The 25,237-nt window shown below is 42.6% G+C and overlaps 1 protein-coding gene across 1 annotated transcript in view; it reads right to left on the bottom strand.

The window, feature by feature from the left end:
* Nucleotides 1-19,987, bottom strand: part of LOC144112828 (zinc metalloproteinase-disintegrin-like protein F1) — a 55,697-nt gene extending 35,710 nt beyond the window's left edge. The window contains exons 1-11 of the mRNA XM_077645640.1: nt 19,838-19,987; nt 19,673-19,755; nt 18,458-18,561; nt 18,227-18,275; nt 18,049-18,130; nt 17,880-17,951; nt 17,463-17,632; nt 14,897-14,981; nt 7,346-7,482; nt 4,857-5,028; nt 1,684-1,779 (exon numbers count right to left, since the gene is read on the bottom strand). Of these exons, the coding sequence (XP_077501766.1) occupies nt 1,684-1,779; nt 4,857-5,028; nt 7,346-7,482; nt 14,897-14,981; nt 17,463-17,632; nt 17,880-17,951; nt 18,049-18,130; nt 18,227-18,275; nt 18,458-18,561; nt 19,673-19,755; nt 19,838-19,921 (1,134 nt within the window). The 5' untranslated portion in view covers nt 19,922-19,987. The remainder of the gene's footprint in view (nt 1-1,683; nt 1,780-4,856; nt 5,029-7,345; nt 7,483-14,896; nt 14,982-17,462; nt 17,633-17,879; nt 17,952-18,048; nt 18,131-18,226; nt 18,276-18,457; nt 18,562-19,672; nt 19,756-19,837) is intronic.
* Between the last annotated feature and the right edge of the window lie 5,250 nt (nt 19,988-25,237).

Here is a 25,237-nt window from a genome sequence, read left to right as displayed (position 1 = left end):
CAAGGTTGCTCGTACCAAACTTGTGCAGAATTCACCACTGTTCCTGGCCATTTACCACTGGAATAAGCTGCCTGAAGAAACTGTTCCCGGGAACAATTATGACTCTTGTCAGCAAACTGAAGCGCTTACTCTGTGCCGACTCTTCACAGACTGTTGCGAGAATTGCATTCTGTTATTTTTATCGCTAGCGCTGTTGTTACTTTTTTCAGTGTGTGTTCTCAACCCATCTAGTTTTATTGCTGGTTTATCAGTGCATGTTCTGTCCATGTTCTCTGGTTTAATGATTCCCTGTGTTGTGTATTGCAGCTCTTAAGTGCGTTATTTTCAACCCACCTACATAATGCCCATAAAGGGCATTTAGAGTACATGAATACAGTTGGCGAACAATTTTTCGGACTCGGTGGGACCCGGAAAATGGTCCGAATAATCGAACAGGCCGAAAAATCTGTGAACTTAAAAAAAAAAACTTCCTGTGGAAAACCGGGTTTAAAAATCGCGAACTTCACCGTTTCCCATGTTCTACTTGCAAGCGACAATATTACACTTCAACTGAGCCACATTCATGTTTTCATCATGTCCGCAGCACCTCGTGTCACGGATAGTCACTCTATGTCACGATACCCGACAGTGCGAAGCGGCCGCAGATCATGCCACAAGTGAATGCATATGCCGCGCAAAGGAAGAACAGCCCGTTTCCGTGGGCAACGAGGCTTGCAAAGACCGAGAGAGGTAATCCACAGGCTGCTCGTGCCTCTGAATGCACCCCCCCCCTCACACAGTCCGAAATATTGGTCGTAAAAATGTACACATTCCTAAGAGGTGTGTGACGGTTCCTCAGCAAGGTCCGAAATATCCCATAGGTGCGAATTATTGGAGTCTGAAAAATCAGTTGGCTATTGTACAAAAAAAAATAATCTGTGCACATGAGCAGAAAAAACAAAGCAATTATAAACGAGTAGTAGGTGGCTTACCTTAAATGTACAGTATTCATGTCACCCTTAAATGAACTAAGATATATCCAAAATCTCAAATTTTCAGAAGAGAAACTTAACGATGAAACTTTTTGAGAACGTTAGTGATCAATAAAAATTTACCGCAATGTTAACAATGATACAGGCTTCAGCCTCAGCTGACATTGCATGTAACAATGCAGTATTGTTATGCACGTGACACCACCTGAAATTTTCATAATTTTGAGTTACCATTGCTGCAAGCTTTATTTTGTTACCTACTCTGCATGCAAACACGGGCACATCATAAGCTGCTTTACATTACAATGACAGACCACAGTACTCTACCAGCACAGAGGATGTTCACTATCAAACATGACCCCGTCACATCTGCGGACAGAGCTTGTCTGGCCTGCTTGCCACAATCACGTGGCCAGGCCTCTTACCAGTGCAGCTTATTTACATGTTCACTCAACACACATTTGCGCAACAAAAATTTCAGATAGAGAAATTCATATCAGCTCTGTAAACGAGATGCACAACAGGAAAAATGCTTATGCTGTTGGAGTTCTCTTTCTGCCCATAAATGCAAGGTTGCGCTAATGGACAGCTACCACACAGGGGTTTTATAAATTGACTCAGCAGGTGCCACCGTTCCAGTCATTGTAGAGGTTTTGTGTGGACAATGTGATTAGCAGACAACACCCCAAAAACAGCTTGTGCTAAAAATTACCTGACAGGTAGAAACATCACAGCAGGCACCGATAGCACACGCAGCGTGTGGTTTGAACTTGCAGGTTGCTGCATCACAGCATGGAGTTTTGCAAAACTGAAAGCCAAAAGTGAAAAGGATGTGACATTCTTTTCAATTTTCAATGTAAATTCCTTGCTGCCATAGCCTTATTAAAATCATGCAGTAGTGGCTTTAAGTCTATTTCAGCTGAGGGCTCAGAATGCATGAGGATGATATAAATATTTGCAATTTTAAATTAAGTTAAACCAAATGACATGCATTCATATTATATAGTAATGAAAGATGAAACCTACCACCACTATGCAGCTGAGCAAAGATACTGCAACTAAAATCAGCTTAAACTGAAAGAATATGGTTATATGAATCCCTGAAACCTTTTACACACTTGTTTAGAATTTATTTTGTGCAAATTGTTCATTGTAATGCATATCTTATAAAGCAGCATCAGTTGAAAGATATTAAAAAATATACATTCAATTTTTTTGCAAACACAAAGTAGAAGAGGAATCTTACTGTATTTAATCTGTGAATTTGTACTAATTTATTTCATTAAAGACATAAAAACAATGAACTCTTTTATAACTAATAATTATCCCATGTTCAGTGCCCACTGCCTCCACTGCAGTATACATGTACGTTGCCCATAAAACAGCAGCCAAACAACACGGACAGAATTTACTAAGCACAGAAGACGTGAGCAGCTTCCTGGGGGCTACCTGCTGTAAGCAGCTTTTCAAGAAACTGTGGAGAAGGATTCCACTTGCTAGAGTCCCTCATAACCTGAATGTGCAGTCTATACATTTCCCAATGCTCGTGTCCTGCATTTCCTTGAATTCTTGCTCAAAAGTTGCTTTCTGGGTGCACATAATTCCACCGGAAAATTCACACTGTAGTGGAGGGCTCCAGATAATTTCTACCACCTGGGGTTCTTTAACATGCACCGACATCGCGCAGCATACGGGCGTCCAGTATTTTGCCTCCATCGAAATGTGACCGCCGCAGCCAAGATCAACGTTTTTAGATAGGGGCAGTTGGGGGAGAACACTGTTGGTGCGCCAGGGAGCAGAGCGGAACCACGCAATCGTCGCCTGGGCGGTGGCGCTGCGGTTGCTTTAGGATGGGTGTGACATCTGCTACTCCCAGCTTGAGGAGCGTCAGCAGATAGCGGCTCGCGTGCGTACAAAAATGTATTTAAGAAATACAAGCATAGTTTTTGCCTTGATCTCTTTTGTATTAACGAAACAAGATGGTTTAGTAACATTTAAAACCATAACATTAGCCGGGCACGTTAAAGACGCGTTGCTCGTCTCATCGCGACTTCTTAGCTGGACAAATTTTCAGGGAGCCGATATATTGGGGGAATGCAGTGTTCAGTCATGGAAGCTTAAAAGCTCATTGTTCAGGCTTCTTTAACCATATCTGCATGCATGCCGGGGCAAGTTAGTTTCTTTAGCCTCCTAGAATCTGGTTGTGGCAGCTTGTAAACATCAAATTTCATATTTAACGAGGTAATTTTATGAAGTAAATGGGAGTTTGCACCCAGGCCGAGGCTGCGAAATTCAGTAGGTATTTCAACTGCTTCCAAAAATGTCAATCAGTCAGTGTTTTATTCCTTAACACAACTGTTAAAAGAAGCCAAGGGAAAATCTCCTAATATGGTGCCTTTCACCTGCAGTCGGTGCTGCAAGGTGAGCAAGGCGGAAGTTAGTACTCTTACTGAGACTTCAGCCACAGTTTTAGAGGTGTTCTAAGCAACATGCAAGAGTTGTTGCACTTCACATTGCCAGTAAGATAAGGAGGAAGGTAAGCATCAACAGTCAGCAGAGATGTGGCATACACTCAGCTGATGAAGGGGTCCTGCAAACTACTTTGCGCAGCCACATAATAGCCAAGTGAAGAATTTTATCATGCCAAACTACAAGGGAGCAAGCGGTATGTTGTGTTCTTCGATTTTTCCGTGTGGAACCACGGAAAGAAGGGCTTTTCGTTTCGGCCGAGATCTTCACCCCAAAGATCAACCCCGAGCATCCTGCCCTCTCGTACCCCTGGCGTAGAGCGCACGTGAATTTCGCAATACATAGACGAAATCCAAGCAATGAACAACACTAGCTACGTAGGGCTTCAAGAAGCTCCACCTGGCGTAGACGATGCAAGGTGCGAGCCAGCTTTGACCAGTTATGCAGCAAACTGACCACGTGACCAAGCACAGCCAATGGGCATCGCGGTGGTGAAGAGAAAAACAAGAAAAGTAACCCAGTATTGTCACAACCCTTGACATGGAGCTTGAGTCTCCGAGAATAAAGCGGCTACAGAATGGGGCTGCATCCCTGGAGCAAGTTTTACAACTGTCCTTATCTACAAACGTTGGCCGAGTTCGAACCCGCGTCTTTCGGGCCAGCAGCCGAGCACTGTAGCCACTGAGCCACCGCGGCGACTGTAAGAGGCCCCAGCAGAGCTTTTCACATTGGCTATAGTTACTCATTTTTACAATCAAAATTTAATACTAATAATGCCGCATATAAGTCGACCTTTTTTATGAAAGCAGCCATCCAAAACTGGAGAGTTGACCTATATGCAGAGACAATCTACTGCAGGATCTAATGTAGTTTCAACAGAGGCACAGGTAGTATATGCTCCATGCCAGAGCCTAGTCCCAGCAGGAAGCACGGAGTTCCATGTGTCAAAGAAATTGTTCATTTGTATGCAAATCGGCCCAGCTAAAAAAATTTAAATTGCGCGCCATTTACCTGGCTCGCCCAAGCTGGCAGTAGCATTCACAAATGAGCGGAAAAGAGTGTGAGGGCAAACTTCTGGTAATCTCCAGAGTGCAGTGGAGGCTTTGAACTGTGCTTCCTGCTAGAATCTGAAACTACAGTACTGCTAGGCAGTTAGGTCATTTCAGTTTGCTGTTGGCCAACGGAGCTGCATGTAACTCTTTTATCGCCTTTGATTGCCACCTGACTGACTGCTAGCCTTACGATTGCATTGCTATGCTATTTATTGCTTAGAGCAATCTGACTTATATGCGGCACAATACGGTAATTATATGAAGAAACCTACCTTCACAATAATTCTGAGAATTCAGCATGCGATCAACTAGCAGAACTACACCTTTGCAAGCCTAGATAGCCAACAACTTGTAAGAAGCGCACCTCCATGGGCCCGCAGTCGCACTGTTCACCCTCTTCAAGGAAGCCATTGCCACAGACGGGACCCATGATGTCCTCAGGGAGGTTCCAGAGGCAGAAGTCCATGCCCTGCTCAAATGATGACTGCAGGTACTGCTTAGAGCATGACGACCACTGGCTTGGACTAGGTGGGTTGCTGCCGGGGGCAAAATGGTTATCAAATGATGTTCCCCACACATCATGAAAATGCGCACCACTGCCTCTAATGAATGTTGATAATACGCTCCATGCAGAAGTGAATATTAAAATAGCAGACTGTGCACCTTATTTGGTGTGTCTGCATTCCTACAAACACAATGCCATAGGCTTATTTTTTGCCTTCATGAACAGTCAGCACAAGGGAAGATTAACAAAAGGGATGGGGGCAGGGGAAGGGGCAGTCAAGTAAAAAATTTTCCGTTGAAAAAGCACAATGATTGTTTTCCCTCCATATTGTTTTTTTTTACGATTCAAGAAGGTATTATTCAGTGACAACAAGGAAAATTTTTACACAGATATTTGGACCGATAGCCTGTTGGCTTGTCAGAGGTCCAATACAAACATAAAGCAACCGCACATAGGGTCAGCCATTACAAATACAATGAGTATCAAATCAAAGTTGCAACCATGCTTGTATTTCAAGGAAGTGTTGCTTACAGGCAAGTTTACAATTCCTAGCCTCTTTTATTTCAAAGTAGAAGACTGGGTGAGTTGGTTTGTACTCATACTGAAAAACAGCGCGCATAAAGCAGAGACGAAGAAAAGGAACGAAAACACGAGCACTCGTGTTGTCACTTCTTTTCTTCGTCTCTGTTTTGTGTGCGCTGTTTTTCAGTATGAGTCTTTTATTTCAATCGGTAACGAGCTCCAAAATTTTGTTCCACAAAATTCTATTAGTCTTTCTACATACACAATGCAACAGATAGATTAATTGCTGGCTTTCCTCGTATTGCGAACAGGCATACAGAATGCACGAAGAGGCAGGAGGTAGTTCATATTAATGGTATTGTTAACAATGAGAGATGTTTTTAATCGTGTAAAGCATTCAACGACATTACATGATGAGCTTCAAACATGACATTCCTAGAACTTTCAGAGAGAGCATGACCTATGCTTAGCAAAGAGCATTTTTAGTCTCAGCAATGGCAATAAATATGTTTCGTATGTTACTCCCCATGATTCACTGCTGTAACCGAGATGGCTATGACACTATGAAAAGTAAAATGACCAAAGCATGGTGCATGAAAAGCGGTGGCATGCCTTTGCCAGAGTATGCAACCTTTTTACAGGCACTGAGCACTTGTTCCTTCCAAAGTTAGCGGCAATCAAATATAACTCCTAAATATTTAAAAGAGAACACACTCTAAATAACATTATTATCAGCAGACACAGAAATAACACTTACATCAATAAACCTTCGTTTTGAGCAGAAAACCACATACTTTGTTTTTTAGCTAAGTGTTAAGAGAAGCCATGTCAAAATTCATTGTAGTTCATTATTTATAGCATTTCTATTACGAGAAGTGAGTTGCCATTAAATACCAGTGCAGTGTCACCTGCATACATCAAAACCTCCGAGCACTGCAATGCCTTCCAGAGGCCCCAAAATGGACCTCGGTGGTGTACCACAAGTAATGTTTTGATATTTAGACTGAAATGCTGAAAGACCCCATGTTTTTTTACACTTGAATAAAGTGTAAAAAAGTACAGTGCAAGGTGTTCCATATGTTGTTACACCTCTCTTCCCTCCAGTGCATACACTGGAAAAGCGTTCAGTCAGCTTCAAGAGGAAATATGAAAAAAAAAATAAGCGACGACAACTTTGAAAAACATTTACTCTTGATAAATAACAACATGTAGGAAAATATCAAGCAAAAACTAATTCATTGTAGTCTGAGTAAATTTGTGTTATGACAATAAAAGTTGGAAGGAAAAATTGCAACTGAAATCGATTACTTTTCTGTAATTGTTCAGTTACTTTTCTGGGACAGCATCCGTATTGTCTTCTTTCATGTGTGTTGTATGTCTTGGCACCAGAATCCTTTTATTATGGCTGTAATTGATCAATGTAATCAGTTACATTTCTGATGTAGTAATTGTAACTGTAATCGGCTACTTATTTTCTGTCGGGACATACCTAAGAGCCAGGTATACTTTTAGCTATCAATGTCGAGCTCTGCAAGCACATCATACATCATACTTTTTTCTTCAGAACTTTGAAGCGCTGCAAGTCTTGCCGACTCCAGAGCTTATTGCAGATGTGAGGCATGAATAAAATGCGAGCAGCTGTTCACGAAACTGGCTATAATATTGTGAGCTACTGAGCAAACTCGGCCTGAATGCACCCTTTGTAGGCTTTGAAATTAAACCAAAAGTCATTAATAAGTAAATTACCCACCAACATAATCCAGCGATTAAAGCTTCTTTCAACAAGCAGTAGTAAGAGGCAAAACAGTCAACAAATGGAAGCCAACCTTGTTGATGACGCCATGATACACCTCTTTTCGGGGCAGTGGCACTTAGTGTCCTTGTCATCATGCTCCATGCCAAAGTTGTGGCCCAATTCATGTGCCACAGTAGTGGCGACAACGCCAACCACTTCATGATGGTCCTGAAAAAGGAAGTAACAGAAAAAAAAAAAACAGGCAAAGAGTTAAGGCAATCAATTTTCTATACTGCTACAGAACACAACCACATTTAAATAATATGTGAATGAGCGATGAAAAATAGAATACAGATGCTTGAATGTGTGTTCGATCATTCTTGGTACTGTGTTGCCTAAAATTCCACTCGGTGTAGTCACAATATCAATTACCCTTACAGTCTATGGCACAAAGCTTAATTTGTTTTGGACAATTGGTTCTTTCTATGTTTTTCCCTCCTCACTGATGATCAACAAGCAATCCGTAGTAACCACATCACCACTGTGGCATGTAAAGCAAGGGTCTATTCTTTCTGTCATGAAAATACAGAACCCAAAAGAAAGAAAATAAGTACTTTTCTCACATGCTGCTTCGTTTTTTTTATTTAAGTCAGTGCTGTAGCACTCAACTCAATCAGTGCACACAACCATCATAACCAAATAACATGCATGAATTATTTAATCCATTAAACAAGCAGACTACATGAGCGACATTTGCCATTGATGTTCTCTATGTATTTTCTTAATGAAATAAAAGAACTTTTGGCCATGTTTCAGAGATAATTCTGTGCACAGCTCATTCTGTACTATACAGTCATGAACTAAATTCACTTCACACTCCTAAGAAGGTAATGTACGAAAAAAAAACAGACAAATGAGGCTGTGTAAAGGAGTTACATATTCAAATATTTTCAATATTTATGCAGGTTAGTCAGAATGTAATACGTGCTACTCATTCTATTCTTACTCTGCCAGTGTCACCCCCAGCTCTTCTTGTGAGTGTAAGAGCTCATGCATGTGGCAGTCAACCTGTGTTTCGTAGGCGTTATCGGTTCAATTTATTACATTGTTTCGCATTTTATTTTTTGCTGTTACTTGTATGTGGTGACGTCGAGGTGAATCCGGGCCTTGACAATACTGTTCTTAAGCAACGTTTAAAAGGTCAAAAGGAAATGACAAAAATGTTGGAGGCTACTGGAAAACACCAAGCCAAAATTAAGGCTGCTATGTCTAACCTGAATGAACGTATGACTAAGTTAGAAACGTCACTCTCAAAACTTCAAGATTTGCACAGCGTGGTCAAAGAATGCAGAGAGATTTGCGAAGTACAGCAGGTCCAGCTACTGTTCCTTACTGATAAGGCTGACGACCTTGAAAACCAATGTACGCGGTGCAATTTAATTTTTTTTATTGTGTGAAAGATGACGATTAGCACAAAACGTATGAAAAGGCTGAAGAACCCATCTGAGAAATTTGTCAGTGGAAGCTACTATGTGAAAAGTTTCCAGTTGAAATAGCACATCGTCTTGGAAGATTTAGTTCCAGTAAAAAGCGGCCAATAATAGTCAAGTTCCTCGCTTTCAAGGACAAGCAGGCAGTGTTATCAAAGAAATTAAAAGGCACAGATATTGGCATTTCAGTGGACTTTTCGGAAAATGTGAGGAAAAGCAGAAACGACTGTGGGATTACGCTAAAGGCAATCAAGTGAAGACTGACAAAGTAAATCTTAAGTTTACTACTCTTTACATAAATAAAGTGAAGTACATCTATGATGAATCCCTAGACACAGTTGTGCAAGCACATTGACAGGGACTGAAAACGGACGAGTCAGTTCTTTCTTTCCTTGTTGTGAATAGCAGAAGTATTCGAAACAAAAGCGATGAATTTTTTAGCCTCATTGATATTGTAAATAAAGTGAAGTACATCTATGATGAATCCCTAGACCAAGTTGTGCAAGCAGATTGACAGGGACTGAAAACGGACGAGTCAGTTCTTTCTTTCCTTGTTGTGAATAGCAGAAGTATTCGAAACAAAAGCGATGAATTTTTTAGCCTCATTGATATGTCTAGACCAGCGTCGTTCTTGGATCTGAATCCTGGCTCGATATTGACGTCACGGATGACGAAGTATTTCCCAAGGGCTTTACTACCGTAGGGATCACAATTGTTTCTGCGTAGGCATTTTTATTTTAGTAAGTGCGGCAATGTGCTGCCGAAAGATCGAAATTGAAGGCAGTCAAAGTGAAATGCTGTAAATTGAGATTAGATTGAAGAACAGCAGGTCACTGTCGGTATGTTCGTTTTATCGCCCGCCAGGAAGTAAGGTTAATAGTCTAGATGAGCTTACCAATGTTACAGAAGCAGTGAGCACCGATTATCTATTTACAGGCGGAGAGTTCAATCATCAGAAACCAATTGGTCATTGGCTGACCCCAGTTCTAGTGCTTGCAGCCAGTCTACCAAAGAAATGTTTACTGTCTGTCACCTTTTCGATCTAACACAACTAGTTTTAGGGCCTACAAGAGCAACTAATGTTTTAGATTTGCTTTTCGCTAACATGCCTCAGTTGGCGCGGTCTACAATAGTGCTACCTGGCATAAGTGACCACCGAGCTGAATTGTGAGATATGAATCTGCAGTACGTGAAGGCGCTCAACAGTGGTATGCGGCATGTTTATAGCTATCACAGAGCACCTACAAATGATATGTCCTTAGCTTTGGATTCCTACTTCGATGTATTTGAGACACTGGCCGAATTTGTGAATACGGAAAAGTTGTGAAAAATTTTTAAAGCCAAGATGCTCGAGATACGTGAAAGATATGTACCGTCATGGGTTATGACTGCGTGGCGGAGCAAAAGCAAGCTGTGGTGTTCGCGAGACGCTAAACGCAAGGCCAGATAGAGTGCGCACGTTTACGCTGCTTATAAGAAAAACCTCTCATTGAAGCTTAAAGGTAAACTCAAGCAAAAGACTGACTATGAAAACTGCATTAAAAACAGCTAAAGATAAATTATTTGACACATTCCATCTGTGTATACAGAAAAGACCAAAAGAACTGTAGCAATTCTTTAAAATGAACAGTAAAGACGTATTATCAGTACCGGCCCTTGTCAGCGACGGTTCTGCCATCCATAATGACGTTGAAAAAGCAGAGTTTTATCTCATTTTTCAGTTCTGTGTACACTGCTCTCATTAATGCGCATAACACTGTGGTGCAATCCGCTGCAGTGGTTAGTGAGCCCATGAGCGATATCAAAAATGACCAGCGAGGTATAGAAGTCGCTCTCAAAACACTGAACGCGTCTAAAGCAACCGGCCCTGATGGTTTATCACCTGCTCTGCTTTCTTTATGCCCATGTAAAGTATGCAAATATCTGTGCGTTATCTTCACGTATTCTTTACAAGAAATTTCCTTACCAGATGACTGGAAACTTGCCAATGTTGTCCCTGTACATAAGGGTGGACTGCGAAGTAGTGTTTTAAATTACCAGCCTATCTCACCAGCGTTGCATGTAAGTTACTTGAGCACATACTCTTTACTAATATTATGAGCCATATGAATGCGCACTCTCTATTTAATCTCCAACAGCATGGACTTCTTTGGATAAGGGTACCTCTATTGACTGTTTGTTTCTAGATTTTAAGAAGGCGTTCGATGTCGTCCCTCACTCTCTGTTGGTAGAAAAATTAGAAAAGTATAATGTAAACAATACATTTGTGAACTGGATCAAGGAATACCTAAATTTAAGAAGACAAAGAGTGGCGCTTAACGGCAAAACATCCCGTCAAGTTGATGTGTCCTCAGGTGTGCCTCAAGGATCAAATATAGGACCGCTTTTGTTCCTCATCTACATAAATTACATCTTCACTGATAATTCATCACAAATTAGGTTATTTGCTGGCGATTGTGTGCTGTACAGAATTATTCACATTACCCAAAACTGCATTGTTTAACAAAATGACCTCAACAAAGTAACTCAGTGGTGCACCAAGTGGTACATGCTTATAAACATAAAAAAAAAAGTTCATATGTGCTTTTCGAGGAAAGGAACAGGTCATGACTTTTGTTACACTATAAACTCAAGATACTATCAGGTCAAAAGCACAAACATCTCAGAGCGTATTTCACCCCTGTTCTGTCTTGGCGCCCACACATCGATCATATCACAAGTAAAGCACGCCAAGTTCTAGGTTTCTTGCACAGAAATGCAAGGAAGTTACCAGTTCAGGCAAAGGTATCATTGTACAAATCAAATGTGCAACTTGTTCTGGATTACACTTGTGCTGTGTGGGATCCGTGGTTGGCACGTGACGTAGACAGTTTAAAATGAATTCAAATCATAACTATGTTTTGTTTTTTCAAATCATACCAGGAATTTCAGTGTTTCGAGAGCGAAAGAAAGCCTTGTTTGGGAACCACTTCAGAAACATAGCGAATATTTAGACAAACTTTTACATAACATTTCACTCTCTCACAAGTATAGACCCACACAGGTATTTTTACAAGCCTGATTACACTTCACTACGGCTGGACCATGCAAATAAGATCAGAGAAATACCATGTAAATCTTAAGCATTTAAAATGTCATATTTTCCCAAAAATATAGGTGAATGGAACAAGCTTCCATCCAATGTCGCTACGATTCTCTCAAGTGAGGTATTTGCTAAATCAGTAGACCTACTAAAGTAAAGCAGCATATTTTGTGTGTGTGCGCGTGTGCGAGTGTGCATGTGCGCATGTGTGCGTGCACGTGTGCGCGTGTGTGTGCGCGCACACACCACCATAACCACTCAGCCACCGCAACCGCAGCGGCCCGCATTATTTAATGGTTTTTGTTTTCTTCCCCCCCGCTGTAATGCCCACAGGCACTGTGGGTATTGTGATAAATAAATGAAGTAAGAATACAGTTCCTCAACAAAATTATCGAGGCCCCTCTTCCATTTCATTCACAAGCATGAGAATGAGCAGCACCAATCTGAAGTTTGCACACTAAATATTCTAAAGACTATTAGGATTCTCTCTAATGGGAAATTTGAGTGCAGCTCTGTCAGTGTCTCAGGCTCTGTAGGCTCATTGTTTTGCTTTGCTGAGGCATCGGCATGTCTGGCGATGCTATCAGTTCAATAGTAGTATTAGTTGATGGAGACTGCTATGTGCAATGCACAGCACACGAGAATGTGCATATATTAGTTCGATAGCAGTATTAGCAGAAGACGATGATGTGCAATGCACAGTGCGAGAGTGTGTTGCAGTTTAACCCGAGGCGTGATCGGCTGCGGCGACAGCCTAGTGTTCTCGTGCAGTGGCCTGCGAAGCTGTTCTGTTCGCGGCACCGCAGGTTCGAATCCCATTCGCGGTAATGTTTATTTTTGTTCATTTATTCATTTACGGTTTGGATCAGTTACACCGACGGCAGCAACATGGCTCAAACCACGAATGGGTGCTTAAGAGCTATGCTCTAAAACTGCAGTAGACTTGCCAAGTGCGCAACTGCCATGCTACTCACCTTAGCTCAGTTACCCAATCACAGCCTGAACTTGTCTGCAATGCTTATCATCTAAGCAAACCTATAAGTGATGAGTCTTCTTAATGTCTACGACCACAGTAAAATGCACAAATGTACAATATGTTCAAATGTATTTCACGTATAAGTAGTGGCTCCTATATTCTAGACAGACGGATAAATTGGTTGCACACAAGAGACTAGCATAAGGAAAAGGGCTGTTTTTGGCAAAGAGCCAGGGCAAAGTGCACCATATTAAAGGTAAAGTTCCAAACAAACATATTTTTTTCCCATAGTATAGGCAAACCAGCAACCAAAACATTGCAAACAATTAGGCATGTGTACGGTGAAGATGCCTATACTCAATCTTACATCTCTATGTGACACAAGCATTTTGCCCAAGATATTAAAAAAAAGGCTACTAACATTTCTTCATTAAATTCGGACAATGAATGACAATGACCGGAGATTGGTATGCCACTTCTGACAATGGCATGAGAAATACTCTGCCATTACAAACAACTTCACTTTGGCTTATGACTATTACTGCAAGCTAGCACACTGTTATTATAAGTCGTTTGAAAAGTAAACTGCAAGGCACGAAATAAACCCTGCAGGTATGCTGAAAAAACATATGAAGAAATTAATTAGCTAACCCACTGTTCTACCGAAAATTTCTCAGCGGTGTCACTGTAGGACTTAAATCCATTACTGAACTTTGCTAGTTGATATGTCACTGTCGTGAAAACTCAGCATAAACATGAAAAGGGACACAAGCTGTGTACTGTGCCTTGTCTTTCTACTATGCTATGTTGAAGCTGGCTCAAAACAAAAATTGTTGACGATTTAACCCTGTCTGTAAATGCACTATATGTGTGATAGCCCTTTTACACCCTTGTGAAGCCCTGCCTGGCTATGAAGAACTCTGTTGAGAAGTTTTGGTAAATGTGTTATTTTGACATCTTATAACAAGTACAATGTCTGAAGACCTCGCATCTCCACGGTCTTTTTTCCATGTCCAAATGGGGTTGACAGTGCTCAGGTATGAACAATACAAACACTGTTTTGTGATCGGTAAAGTAATTTGACAAACAGAAAACATCTTGGACTTGTTCTGAAAAATGGTTTAAGGTTTATGGGGGGTTTAACATCCCGAAGCGACTCAGGCTATGAAAGACGCTGTAGTGCAGGGCTCCGGAAATTTCGACCACCTGGGGTTCTTTAATATGCACTGACAACGCACAGCATACGGGTCTCTAGAACTTCACCTCCACCGAAATTCAACCGCCGCGGCCGGGATTGAACCCGCATCTGAAAGACTAGTTAGGTATACATGTTTTCCTATCAGTCGTAACCATGTTTGGTGGAGCTGTTGAAGAGAAGCCACACTTGTTTTCCAACCAACCACGCCATTGCTCCCACCTCCACTGCTGCCACTTTGTTACACTCTACGACCCCTACCACTGCTAAAACCTTGAACAGCCCTCTGTATTATGCTTGCTCCTGCCTTTCATCAGGCTCCTTCACTAGCCCAGAGGCCTATGTATCAACATCAATCGCCAGTGGTGACACAGTGCAAGATTACACAGAGCCACTGCTCCCTATCATCTCTGTACACTCCGAACGTGTGCAGTGACCTTGGCTGAACAAGTCAGTTTTCAGTGTTCTCTCCTAGCAGCATCAGACGGTCGCTGCCCTCTTTTTGTTGCACTCCTGTCCACCTTGCATTCTCTTGAGTAATATAATTTCATGTTGTAGGGCTGCGTTTTACTCGTGTTTTTAATTACACCATGTAATCATGATGCCCACTACATCTACACCTGTTTAACAGCGGCACAAAGCGCACGTGAAACGAGCGCAAAGCATGTGTGAAGCAAGCGTGGGAGTAATCCACTTCATACAGCAGCTGCTGTGCCGAGCAACACACGTAACCCTCCTCTCCTCGTCCAAGCGTGCACCACTGCGTCATGCAACCCTCTCCGCCTCCACCAATCCCACTGCGCACCTGTTGCTTATCAGGCTTTATCGTGACACTGACGCCTTTTTCGCTACCGACTGAGTTAGTGCTCTCGCACTAAACATAAGTTAGGAAGATTTACCTTGTTAACACCGCCAGAGTATTCATACGTGCAGATGGGTCCCTTGAGTGCCTTTCCAACAACACTGCTGTCTAGTACAATGTCTCTGAAAGTAAAAAAAGAAAGGAATAATAATATGAGCAAATAAGCAATTCAGATAGAGAGACAAAGATGTAAGGTGCCATCTGCAGGTTTTTACATCTCTTTAAGCATCCTTACTCTAATAATACACACTTTAAAAATTATTATTATTGAAACAGTATGGCACAATAAGCAGAAAAGCATCGGAATGCTCGCCACGAAGTCATTGTGCTACCCAGGTATAACTAGGGGTTGGGCTTTTCGGTTTTTATTTCTTGAAAATTCGGCTGACTTTGGTTTTTATTTCAGGATGCTGCATTTGGTTTTTTCGACGAATATTATTTTCGAAGACTGAAATACTGACTTTTCTTGGTGACTTAATGTAGCAATTCTATGTGGTCAAAAGTCATTTAAAGTCTATCTTGGTATTTTTGTCATCCTGAACAGTTTATTTACCAGTAATTAAGGTGTAAACAGTAGTACTTGGAGCTATGCGTGAAGAAAAAATTCCTACCCTCATAAAAATTGTAACAAGCTAAATGAGATGGCCAGCAGATAAAAATGAAAGTGGAAGTTTACTTCTAAGAACTAGGCTGGCATGTTATCATTGGGTTGTCACGCTGCATTGAGCGCTAGGGCGACACATTCCGTGATCTGTGTGTTGATGGCAACGATGGAACTGCTACCCAATCGTCGTGGTAGCCAAAACATACTTTTTTGTGATGCCCATTCGCAGTTTTGTGTCAATGTCCTACATGCATTTGATTAGCCCAATTAACCGACCATCTGCTCTAAGCAGGTGATGAGAGTGAAGAAACAGTGCTTATCTAGAAGACGTCGAGGAGATGATGCTTCCCGGTCTGCAGAGACGTGTAAGCTAACGGAACAGTGCCTCAAATTACACAACTGCACTGTTTATCCTACAATAACATTGCATCATGCCCCTGGCTTCCCTACTTAGTTCATTTTTTAACTTCAAGTGAGTGTACCTCGCAGTCAGCAGCCAGCTAGCTATGCCTTGAAAGCCAAAAATACAACTTTTTTGGCTAAAAGCGAATTTAAGAAAGTGAATTCGGCATACTTTTATTGTTTTTTTTTGTTTGTACTGAAAAGTCCAACCCATAGTTATAAATAAATTATGGCTCATAGGTCATTATTATAACCAACTTTGTAGATACTGTTTATGCGAGCATTTAAAGGTAACAACAAAATGAGTATGAAGCCTGACTCTACCCCGGTCAGACATAAGCATTTTCTGACTGTGTGCAGTTTTTACAAAAAGAATTTTTGAGTATCTGAATCATACGTCAAGCAAGTGTTCATTCCGTCATGCAGAAAATGACTGGTTGTAGATAGCTTGCAGAAATACTATACAAAGAGCCATTCCAAATTTATTCTTAACGTCTACAAGAGGGCATGTCAAGGCCACATGCACTTCTGCCAGGAATGAGTTTCACACTGGTGTGTTTAAAGATAACCGTGCTGTTCCTGTTCAAGTGTCTCTCGCACAGAGCTGATTGCACTTTTCTTGTACCAAGTCCTCTACCCACATGTACGAAGAACAGCAGCTATAATGATAAAAATTTTGCTTTGTTTGCAGTTTCATCAGAACAAGGTTAACCTGTACATCTAGGCATGCATCAACCTAAGTGGCATGGGCAGCTACAAGTGGGATGGAGAGGGAAAATAAAATGACTGAAAAATAGATTCAAAGTGCATTTGAGAGAAGGCTTTTTATACCACCTGTTTTATGAGCTTCATTGAGTGTTTATAACCTTACAGGCCAACTCCAGGGTGTTCTAACAGGTACATGGATCTTAATGAAGCTTTTACTGCGTTTTCTCTCCACTATCCTGACCATTTATATCGTATTAAGCAGCTGTAGGGTGTATTGTACCTGTTTATATCCATTTTGAAATTTCCCGCAGTGTGAAATCAGTGACAGTAGCCCCACAAGCTACCACCTGTTTACCGTATCACAAGCATGACCTAGCTATGGGAGTCCAGTTCAAAAAGAAAAAGAGAACGTGGTTGTTTCAGGAATTTCAGATGTTTCATAAAAAAGGTCCTTAATTGCACTCGCTAGTTAAGCCATTCAACAAATGCTCCAGGGTTTTGCTGATAATGCCCAACTGCAATGCATGCAAAAGCCGGCTGGCAGCCAGAAGTGCCACCCTCCAGCCGCCTCCCCACCCCACCCATCTAGCAAGGGGGCTGCCCACCTACCCACTGCCACGCTCAGCCCACCTCCCCTCACCTTCATCTTAATTTTAAAATGTATTCATTGTAAAAAAGAGTGGGGGCTTTGAGAAATATAATCTCAGAATCAACTCAAAATATCCAAAAAGATCTTGGACTTGCCATTTCAATGCCTAGACACCACACTCATGAACACTGGCAATTAATAAGGTAATGAAAAAACAATATTAGTTGATTGTATGAGTGGCAAGATACCAATGCACAGAACAAACTGAAAAGATCAAATGCAGTATGACATATTACTCACGTTATTAGCTGAGCATTGTCATTTGGGTGCTCTCGAGCAAGCCGCTCTCGTCGATATTGTAAAAACTTGGTTAATGTAGCATCGCCATCCGATGACATGACAATCTCATCATGCTCTGTCCAAACAATAACTCCAACCAATGCAATAAATATATTCAATGGGGCATAGAGCTGCAATGAAAGCAAGATATTAAACCATGTAAAAAAAAGATGCCAATAATAATAACTGGTGAGTAATATCAATGAAGGGAGATGCAGCTATTAAAGAATACAAATTTCACTTTGCCACATAGCAGCCCACGTGTGCACTGCCCCCATTCCCTGCTCCCTCCACCAAGGAAATGAGATGGCCCTGCTTTTAGTTGCATGCAAGTTTAGCCTAGCAACACAGACTGGCAAATGAAGCCTTCAAACTCACCGCATTGACTATGTTAGCTATTTCCTTGCTTCTCTCAAAAACAGCTTCTTTATTCCGCTTCATCTTTATGAACTGTAAGTAAATAATAAGCCCAAAATAAATATACACCGTGCTGTAATGTAAAAAAAAAGTGAAGGCCAGCACAGCAAACTGAAAGAAGACAACTTGCCTCTTTGTTATCGTTGACAATTAAAAGCTCTACATAGCGAGATCTTGCATTACATTTGTAAGGGGGTTGAATCACAACAGACCTCTTAGCCTAAATTAGATTGGAAAAAAAAACATTTTAGTCAGCAACTCAAACAAGGCAAAAGACCTTGCAAAAGACAGCTGAAAAAAAAAAAAACCTTCCCCGCTTGTGAGCATTGCCCCATAGGTCCTGTGAGTCATTGAATCCTGGCCAGGTAATAAAAATAGAGTCAACCAAGATTCCAATAAACAGCTGGAAATGATGCTTTTGGGCCCATGCAGTTTTTGCGCACAAAGTTTATATGTACTGTCACGCATTTCTATAAATTATATAGCCTCAATCAGTAAGCTTAAGAACAGTCTAGAACTGGCATGGTAGCAATACATACCACATCTCCAGGTCTTCGCTTTCATATCAGATGCCTTAAAAAACAAATGCTCAGGAAGGTCAGGGTGAATATAATGAATCTCCGTTCCATCAAACACAACTCCACTGTAGGGAAAAAGGAGAAATAAAAAAGCCAATTGCGTTCATGTTTCAACCAAGAAAAGTGAGCACTGCACAGACAATATCAATTACACTGATACTAGAAGCTGGTCAATATGATGTCCTGCACTTTAATACGAAAAAAAAGTAATATGATTCCATGGCAGCAAGATGTTGCATGAAATATTCAACGTTAGAGGCCAGTTAAAAAATCCAGGTTCTACATATTCAGCATTGATGGCATTCCCTCACTTGCTTATTTTTGGACTATTAAAATATCTGCACCATCTCAAGCATAAAAGGGAAAGTAGGTAAGCCCACTGAAAATGAGCAAGGGCAATTAATGACACAGCATAGAAGATGTATGTTCAGAGTAGCTAGCAATTACTGCCAGTGCTACTGTGGCACAGTGTTTCCTACCAGGCAACTTTAATGTGAACCTGTTAACGTCTAAAAGCACTGGTTTGAATAACTTATTACCTACATAAGAAACTTTGTCTATGTATTGCTAAATAACCTAAACTTGTCTATGCTTTGCAAGCTGCAAGCTTTCCAAGTGAAACTAATGCCCTTTCACTTGTACTCCAGCATCTGTGACGCAACTTTTTGTGCTCACAGCATGCTTACCATAAGATCACTGAGGAGGGTCACAAGGTTTGGTACATGACACTGCCAACTTCTCTTTCCATGAGGTTAAAAATAAATAAGCAGTGCAGCATCAAGTAATAACAAATTCCAAGAAATCATTTCACCGTGCCCTGCCTAGCTGTGGGGAAAATTTACATCAGAAAATTTATCGGCAGGAAAACTCTTCTATTTTAGTCCATGCAGGTTGAACAAGACATGACAACATTAACCTGCATGATGAATTACACTACTGAAATAAAGCTATGATCTCCAAAGTTGCCATAATACAGATTTACAAACTAAGTAAGCGCCCTAAAACTGGAATCGAACTGCTCTTATCTTGTCTCACCAGAGCCTGAAAGATTTACTATATATGTGTCGCAGCTTGAGACTAAACCTCATAAAACTGCCACTCAGAGGCAACAGTAAACAACTTGCAATGCCAAATGTACTCACTACGACCCTGTGGAAAGAAAAGAACCCTGCTCACCTTAGTCCATTGCATGTGCTAACAGCAACCCAAGAGTTTTTCTGTCCTCGAACTGTGCCGTGATAATAGCAGTGCTTGTTGGTCTATGTGGAAAAAAGAATAGCATAACAACCCAAACAAATAACACAAGAACCTATATATAAGTGCTACAATGAAGCAACTTACCCTCTTCATAGGATGATCTATGACGTGACTACTGTTTTCATGGTGCTTTTCAAAATAATTTAATGGCAACAAGTCTTTCTTCATTCGCAAGTCTAGAGTGTAAGGCTGACCAAATGCCTTGAATGAAACTTGCAGAACATCTTGATGAGTCTGAAAAGAGTAATTGAACCTTACCATTAATCAATTAAATCATATTCACTACCTTCCTTCCTTCCTCATCTACTCACAGCCTAAATTAAATAGCATACAGACTTTCATGCAATTAGAACAAGTTTGTGATATGAACAGCACACTTGCTACAAAGAAGCTAGCTAACAGCTGCAGCTGTTAATACACAAATAACCATTAAAAAAAATGCTTCAAACACTTACAGTATTTTTTAGGCTCAAGACGTCCCGACGTCTTCGCCCATGACAAAAACTTTGGGATGTACTCGCTCATACCTAAGGAAATCTTGCCGGGCACCTGGAATACAAAATAAAATAGAAAAAATTAAAATCATGAAAGTTTCTATCTCAAACCACTTAATGTAGTCTTTGAGTAAAATTATGTTGTACATTTCTGCTCTCAATGGCAACATACATTATTTGGGGGAAAAAAACATTCAAGGGTTGGCACGATAAATTCAATTGTGCCAGACAAACAGGATCATGAACTTTGAAAGAGCATGAACGTTTGACCTCATTTGGCACTGGAACTTCCTCACGTCCTCAACGTCCCTAGGATGTCCACTGGGACTGAGCAGCTGCTTTGCTAAATCAAAATTGCCGTTTGGGCGAGTTGGTTGGACATGATTTGAAATGACCAGCGCGGAAACAGATGGGAACACGAGAAGAAAAACATTGACGACAGGACAGGCGCTGACTAACAACTCTTTATTGTCGAGGAACACCCAGCACAATACAAGCCAAAAAGCCATGTGACAGTCAGGGGGCCAAAGATTACAACCTAATCCACAGTCATCAAGGGGCGGCCAACACATGTATGAACCAGAAAGAAAGAAAACCACCAAAAAATGAAAAAGGGCATGAAACTTAATGAAGTGAACATACCAAAAAGCACTTTAACCAGCAAAAAACCAAGGAAAACACACGTGCCAAACAACATCGTGGCCAAAGGGCGGTGTCAAGAACCCTTTAACAGCCACAACGAGCGAGCCTAAAAGGGCCCAAGCAAGCGAAGCAAAAGCATAATCAGAAATCTAAAATCAGATAAAACGTCATACAACCCTACGGATGCCACAAACAACTAAAAACAAACGAATACAACCTAAAATGGAGCAAGAAAACTTGTCAATGCCAAGAAGATAAGAGGTAAAAAACAGTCTACATGTAATACACAATTTGGACGATTACCACTTATGAGCCGCACCAAAAACCTGAGGAGAAGAATGCGCACCGGCTAACATAGGAAAACTACATGAGCAAACGGGAAGTGGCAGGCAAACATGCAAAATCAGGAATCTTTAGGCATGGTCAAGGAAATGCATTTCTTTCTCGTGCAGTGAAATTGAGGGCGTGCTTATTCACCTGTCCCCTGCCTTAGCAATAAAGTAGGCCTCAATGACCTCCCTTTCTGTTTTGTTTTTTGATGTTGCTAAAGGTTTTGCTAAAGGTTGGGTGTGCAAATATTTAGATCGAGAAATGGTGACCATGCATCCGCAGTAGGCACCAGATACACAGCCAAGACACGCACAAAAAGCGTGAAGAAAAATACTAAACCAATGGGGAATTCATTCAGGAAGTAAATTTGGAAAATGCTTGGCTTTCGCATTAAATGTCTCTTCCCGTGTACGGTTAAATATGGTTGGCCATAAAGCATATCCACTATTCGCAATAAAGGAATTAGACAGTGCTCATCACCAGCAGCGCGCGTCTGCCGTCTCTGCGCGGCACAAGCAGTTCGAATAACAAAAGCTGCCACGGTGTCATAAACGAGTGAGACAATTAAGCCGGCTTGGGAAGCGAAAGCCCCGACGCGAAAAGCATCGATGCGCGAGCCAGCTTGAAAGCTGGCGCTGAACGTGGACGCGACGCTGCCCCAGCCACGACCGTACGGGACAAAAGGCCATTATCGGTCCCGCGAGCAGTGTGCCCGGGCCAGAGAACAATGCCCCACCACCGCAGCAGCCATGCGCTACGCAAACTCGCCCCTTCCGCTCCGCGCCCGCGCGCCGCACGGAATCGATCACAATACCGTTGTGCTGCTGCTGCTGCTACGAGGCACGCCGCCTCAGCTAGCGCCAACGTTGGCAAAGCAAAAAAAAACAAAGCGAACGGGTCTTCGACAAGCGCGCTTCAGTGGCTCCACCACCTGAACACAATGAGCATGCGGTGGCCATGCGAAATGTCAATGACAACAACCTTGGTTTTGACCCGCTGCGACAACCCTGCGGCGCTCTGCTAACCACAGCGTTCGCCCGTTATCCGAGGTCGCAGGTTCGACCTCCAGCGGCCGCACTCTGACGACAGCCAGACGCGCAAATTGATTGTAAACAGGCCTCTGGTCGCCATGTCGGATAATGGTGCATGAAATATCGGCTAGCAGTTTTCCACGCAATAATAAACATCCGCGTACGCGTTTCAAGCATCAGGGGCAAAGGTCGCGTAGCCACGGCTAGGGTGTTGCACGCCTGCAGCTCATCCTTGCAGGTGAAGTTCTGTTCTGGAAAACCCCAGATATAAAAGTAAGCAGGAAGTAGCTTGGTCCCTTTCAACATGCGGTTTAACGAAAAACTAAAGGGATAACGTACGTGCGAGCGGTTTTACCAGTCAGCGGAAGGCTGGGACGCCGTAGCTATATATGTGCAGGGTTCAAGTTTAAGTGTGTCTTTCGGCGCGAGCGCCCACAAAACCAGAACACACGGGCGCCCGTGAGCTTTGAGCTCGCCACTGACAGGCCCCAGAAGGCGGGAGAAAAGAAAGCATCAAATCCAAAGAAATGACAGACGACCGTCTAGAGACACAAGCGTATGGAAGAGCTGGCGCGGGGGGAGCAGGGGTGAGCACAGCTGACTTTCTGCCAGATCCCTGTTTTCATTTCGTTATTTACAATTACTAAAAAAAAAACGTCTTGGCACCTGGGAGGCGGTCGCGGCGGCTACAAAACCAGGAAGCCCCCCCCCCCCCCCATAAGACCGTTGAACCAGGGCCGGTTTTTAGTGCACTTATTCCACACGTATACACAAGCCGAGGGTAAACATGCGCACATCTGCAGGCACTTGGGTTGAGGGTGAGGTACGTACTCGGCGCTGACTACAGGAGGGGAACATTAAAGCAAACAGCAAAACAACAAAACGCCAGTCGCCATTTCTAGCACAAACATTAGAAGGCGCCTGCTTTTGTTGTTTTTTTCAGAGCACCGAAGTGGAAGACACGTCGCCACCACGGCAACCAGGGAACCCACAAACTGCAAGGCCGCAAAGCGTACAGTTGGGTACGAGCCCACGCTGAAAGATGGGCCAGTAAATGACACAGGCGCCAGACGTAACGATGGAGACAGCGGAAACAAGCATTTTGCAGCTCACGAACTTGAGCTGCGCGCTGTAACTATCTGCGCACAGAGGCCTCACGCGGAATTCCGAAAGTGTGCTTCCACCACACCATACGCGTTTCACCATGAGACTTCGCACAATTCTTTAAAAAAATAGGCTTTTTTGAGTTAGGAGAGCGCTTTTTTCGGCATAGCGTTTTCAGCGGTGCAGTACATCAGAATAGAGCTATAGCGTGCTAACTCGCAGGCTGGTTAACTAATATTGAATAGATAAGAAAATGCGTGCGCTTTCGAGAAGCTTGCAGGCAAAGCAACCTCTCCAGTGCACGTGACTCGTCGAAGTAGCCAAAATTGCCTGGGCCACAGCGCCGAGGGTAACTGCGTTTTCGAAATTATAAAAACTGATACGGATATTACTTACGGTCGGCTTCACGCCTCTCAATAATTTAAGGAGCCTAACAGTTAACTATTTAATATTAATTACCAGCCTGCTAGTTAGCACATCTTAGCTGTATTCCGATGTACTACACCGCTGACAACGCTAGGACGACAAAAAAAAAGCGCTCTTCTAACTCAAAAAGCCTATTTTTAAAAATCAGGCGAAACACCGTGTATAATATATTACAGAACCCGTGATGAAGACCGCCGCAAAACAAACGTGAAAAAGACGCACTTCCTGTTGTCATCGCTCCGACACCGAACTCTCACCTAACGCTCAGCGAGCAGGAGTGATGTCTGCAGCCAGCAGTAGCCAGTTGCAAATGCTAAATTTAACTCGTAATGCCACTACAACGCGAACAAACCTTCGTTCCGGGAATTTTAACAGCATAGGCTCTGCAACTGCAGTTCGCGCCAGAGGAAAAAGCGCGAGAGAAGTGTACCCGACACGCAGTGCAGCGTCCACGTATAGTGTACGTACACCACAGAGCTATCTATGCCCAGTAAGCGCGATGAAGCACGAGCGGCAGCGAGAGGCACTGGAGTTGCCTTGTTGGTGGGGAGAGTCATCTTTTTCGAAAGGAAGGGTGCAAGTTTCGGGACAGGTTGCAAAGGGTGTCGAGTATTGCCGGTCTTGTGCGCGGGCACGCCCCCGTAATGTGCGTATTGAATGGGTAGTCCTAGCAGTGGCGGCAGGAAAGGCATCGGGGAATGGTCGCCGCTCGCATATTTCGCGTTTGACGGGTTCAAGAGACGCGGTGCTTTTATTATTCGCACTTCTTTAAGTGTAACCGTCAACAGCCCTTTGTGCAGTTGTTTTCGATGGTCGCGCGGATAGCAGGATACGGGCCAGAGGATGGGACATTTCAGCGCGGGAAATCGAGCGCGCTCCTCTTGAGGTTTTCTCCATATACATAATATACAGCAAATACTCTGACGGCCCTGAATACGCTGAACTATGACGCGTAGGCGACGGACAGTCGTTAGACGCTGTATGATGGGCGAGTGCGAACTAGAGAACTGAGCAACAACGGTCGAGTCAGAGCACAGCTTCCCTCAGCAAAACATACTTCGCGAACGTGGTTCCACAATATTCATATCAAAAAAACTTCTGCGCAGGTAATTGTTACGTAACCTACCAGAACTAAGTCATTTTGTTATGTATTACTAGCGCCCCCGTATTCACGGTTGGAATCTATGCAGCGTGGTCATGACGCTTCACTGCAGCACAGGATCGCGCACCACGAAGCCGCCTTCGCGGAAGCAGGTCACCCGGTACGGCCGCAGGATAGATCTCTACGATGGGATGCCCAGCCTTTCACGATGTCTGGTTACCCATTATTTATTGCACTGCCTGCAGTATCAACACACTTCTTTCACCTCCCGTTTCTAAATCCTCCAGAAACGACGAACAAAGAGACTCTTGTTCACTGACGCCAAGATCGTTTATTTACCCTCGTACCGCTACAA

This window comes from Amblyomma americanum, chromosome 1 (genome assembly GCF_052857255.1).
Source record: "Amblyomma americanum isolate KBUSLIRL-KWMA chromosome 1, ASM5285725v1, whole genome shotgun sequence".
In the NCBI taxonomy this organism is placed as follows: Eukaryota; Metazoa; Arthropoda; class Arachnida; order Ixodida; family Ixodidae; genus Amblyomma; species Amblyomma americanum.
This window is presented reverse-complemented; position numbering and strand designations above follow the sequence as displayed.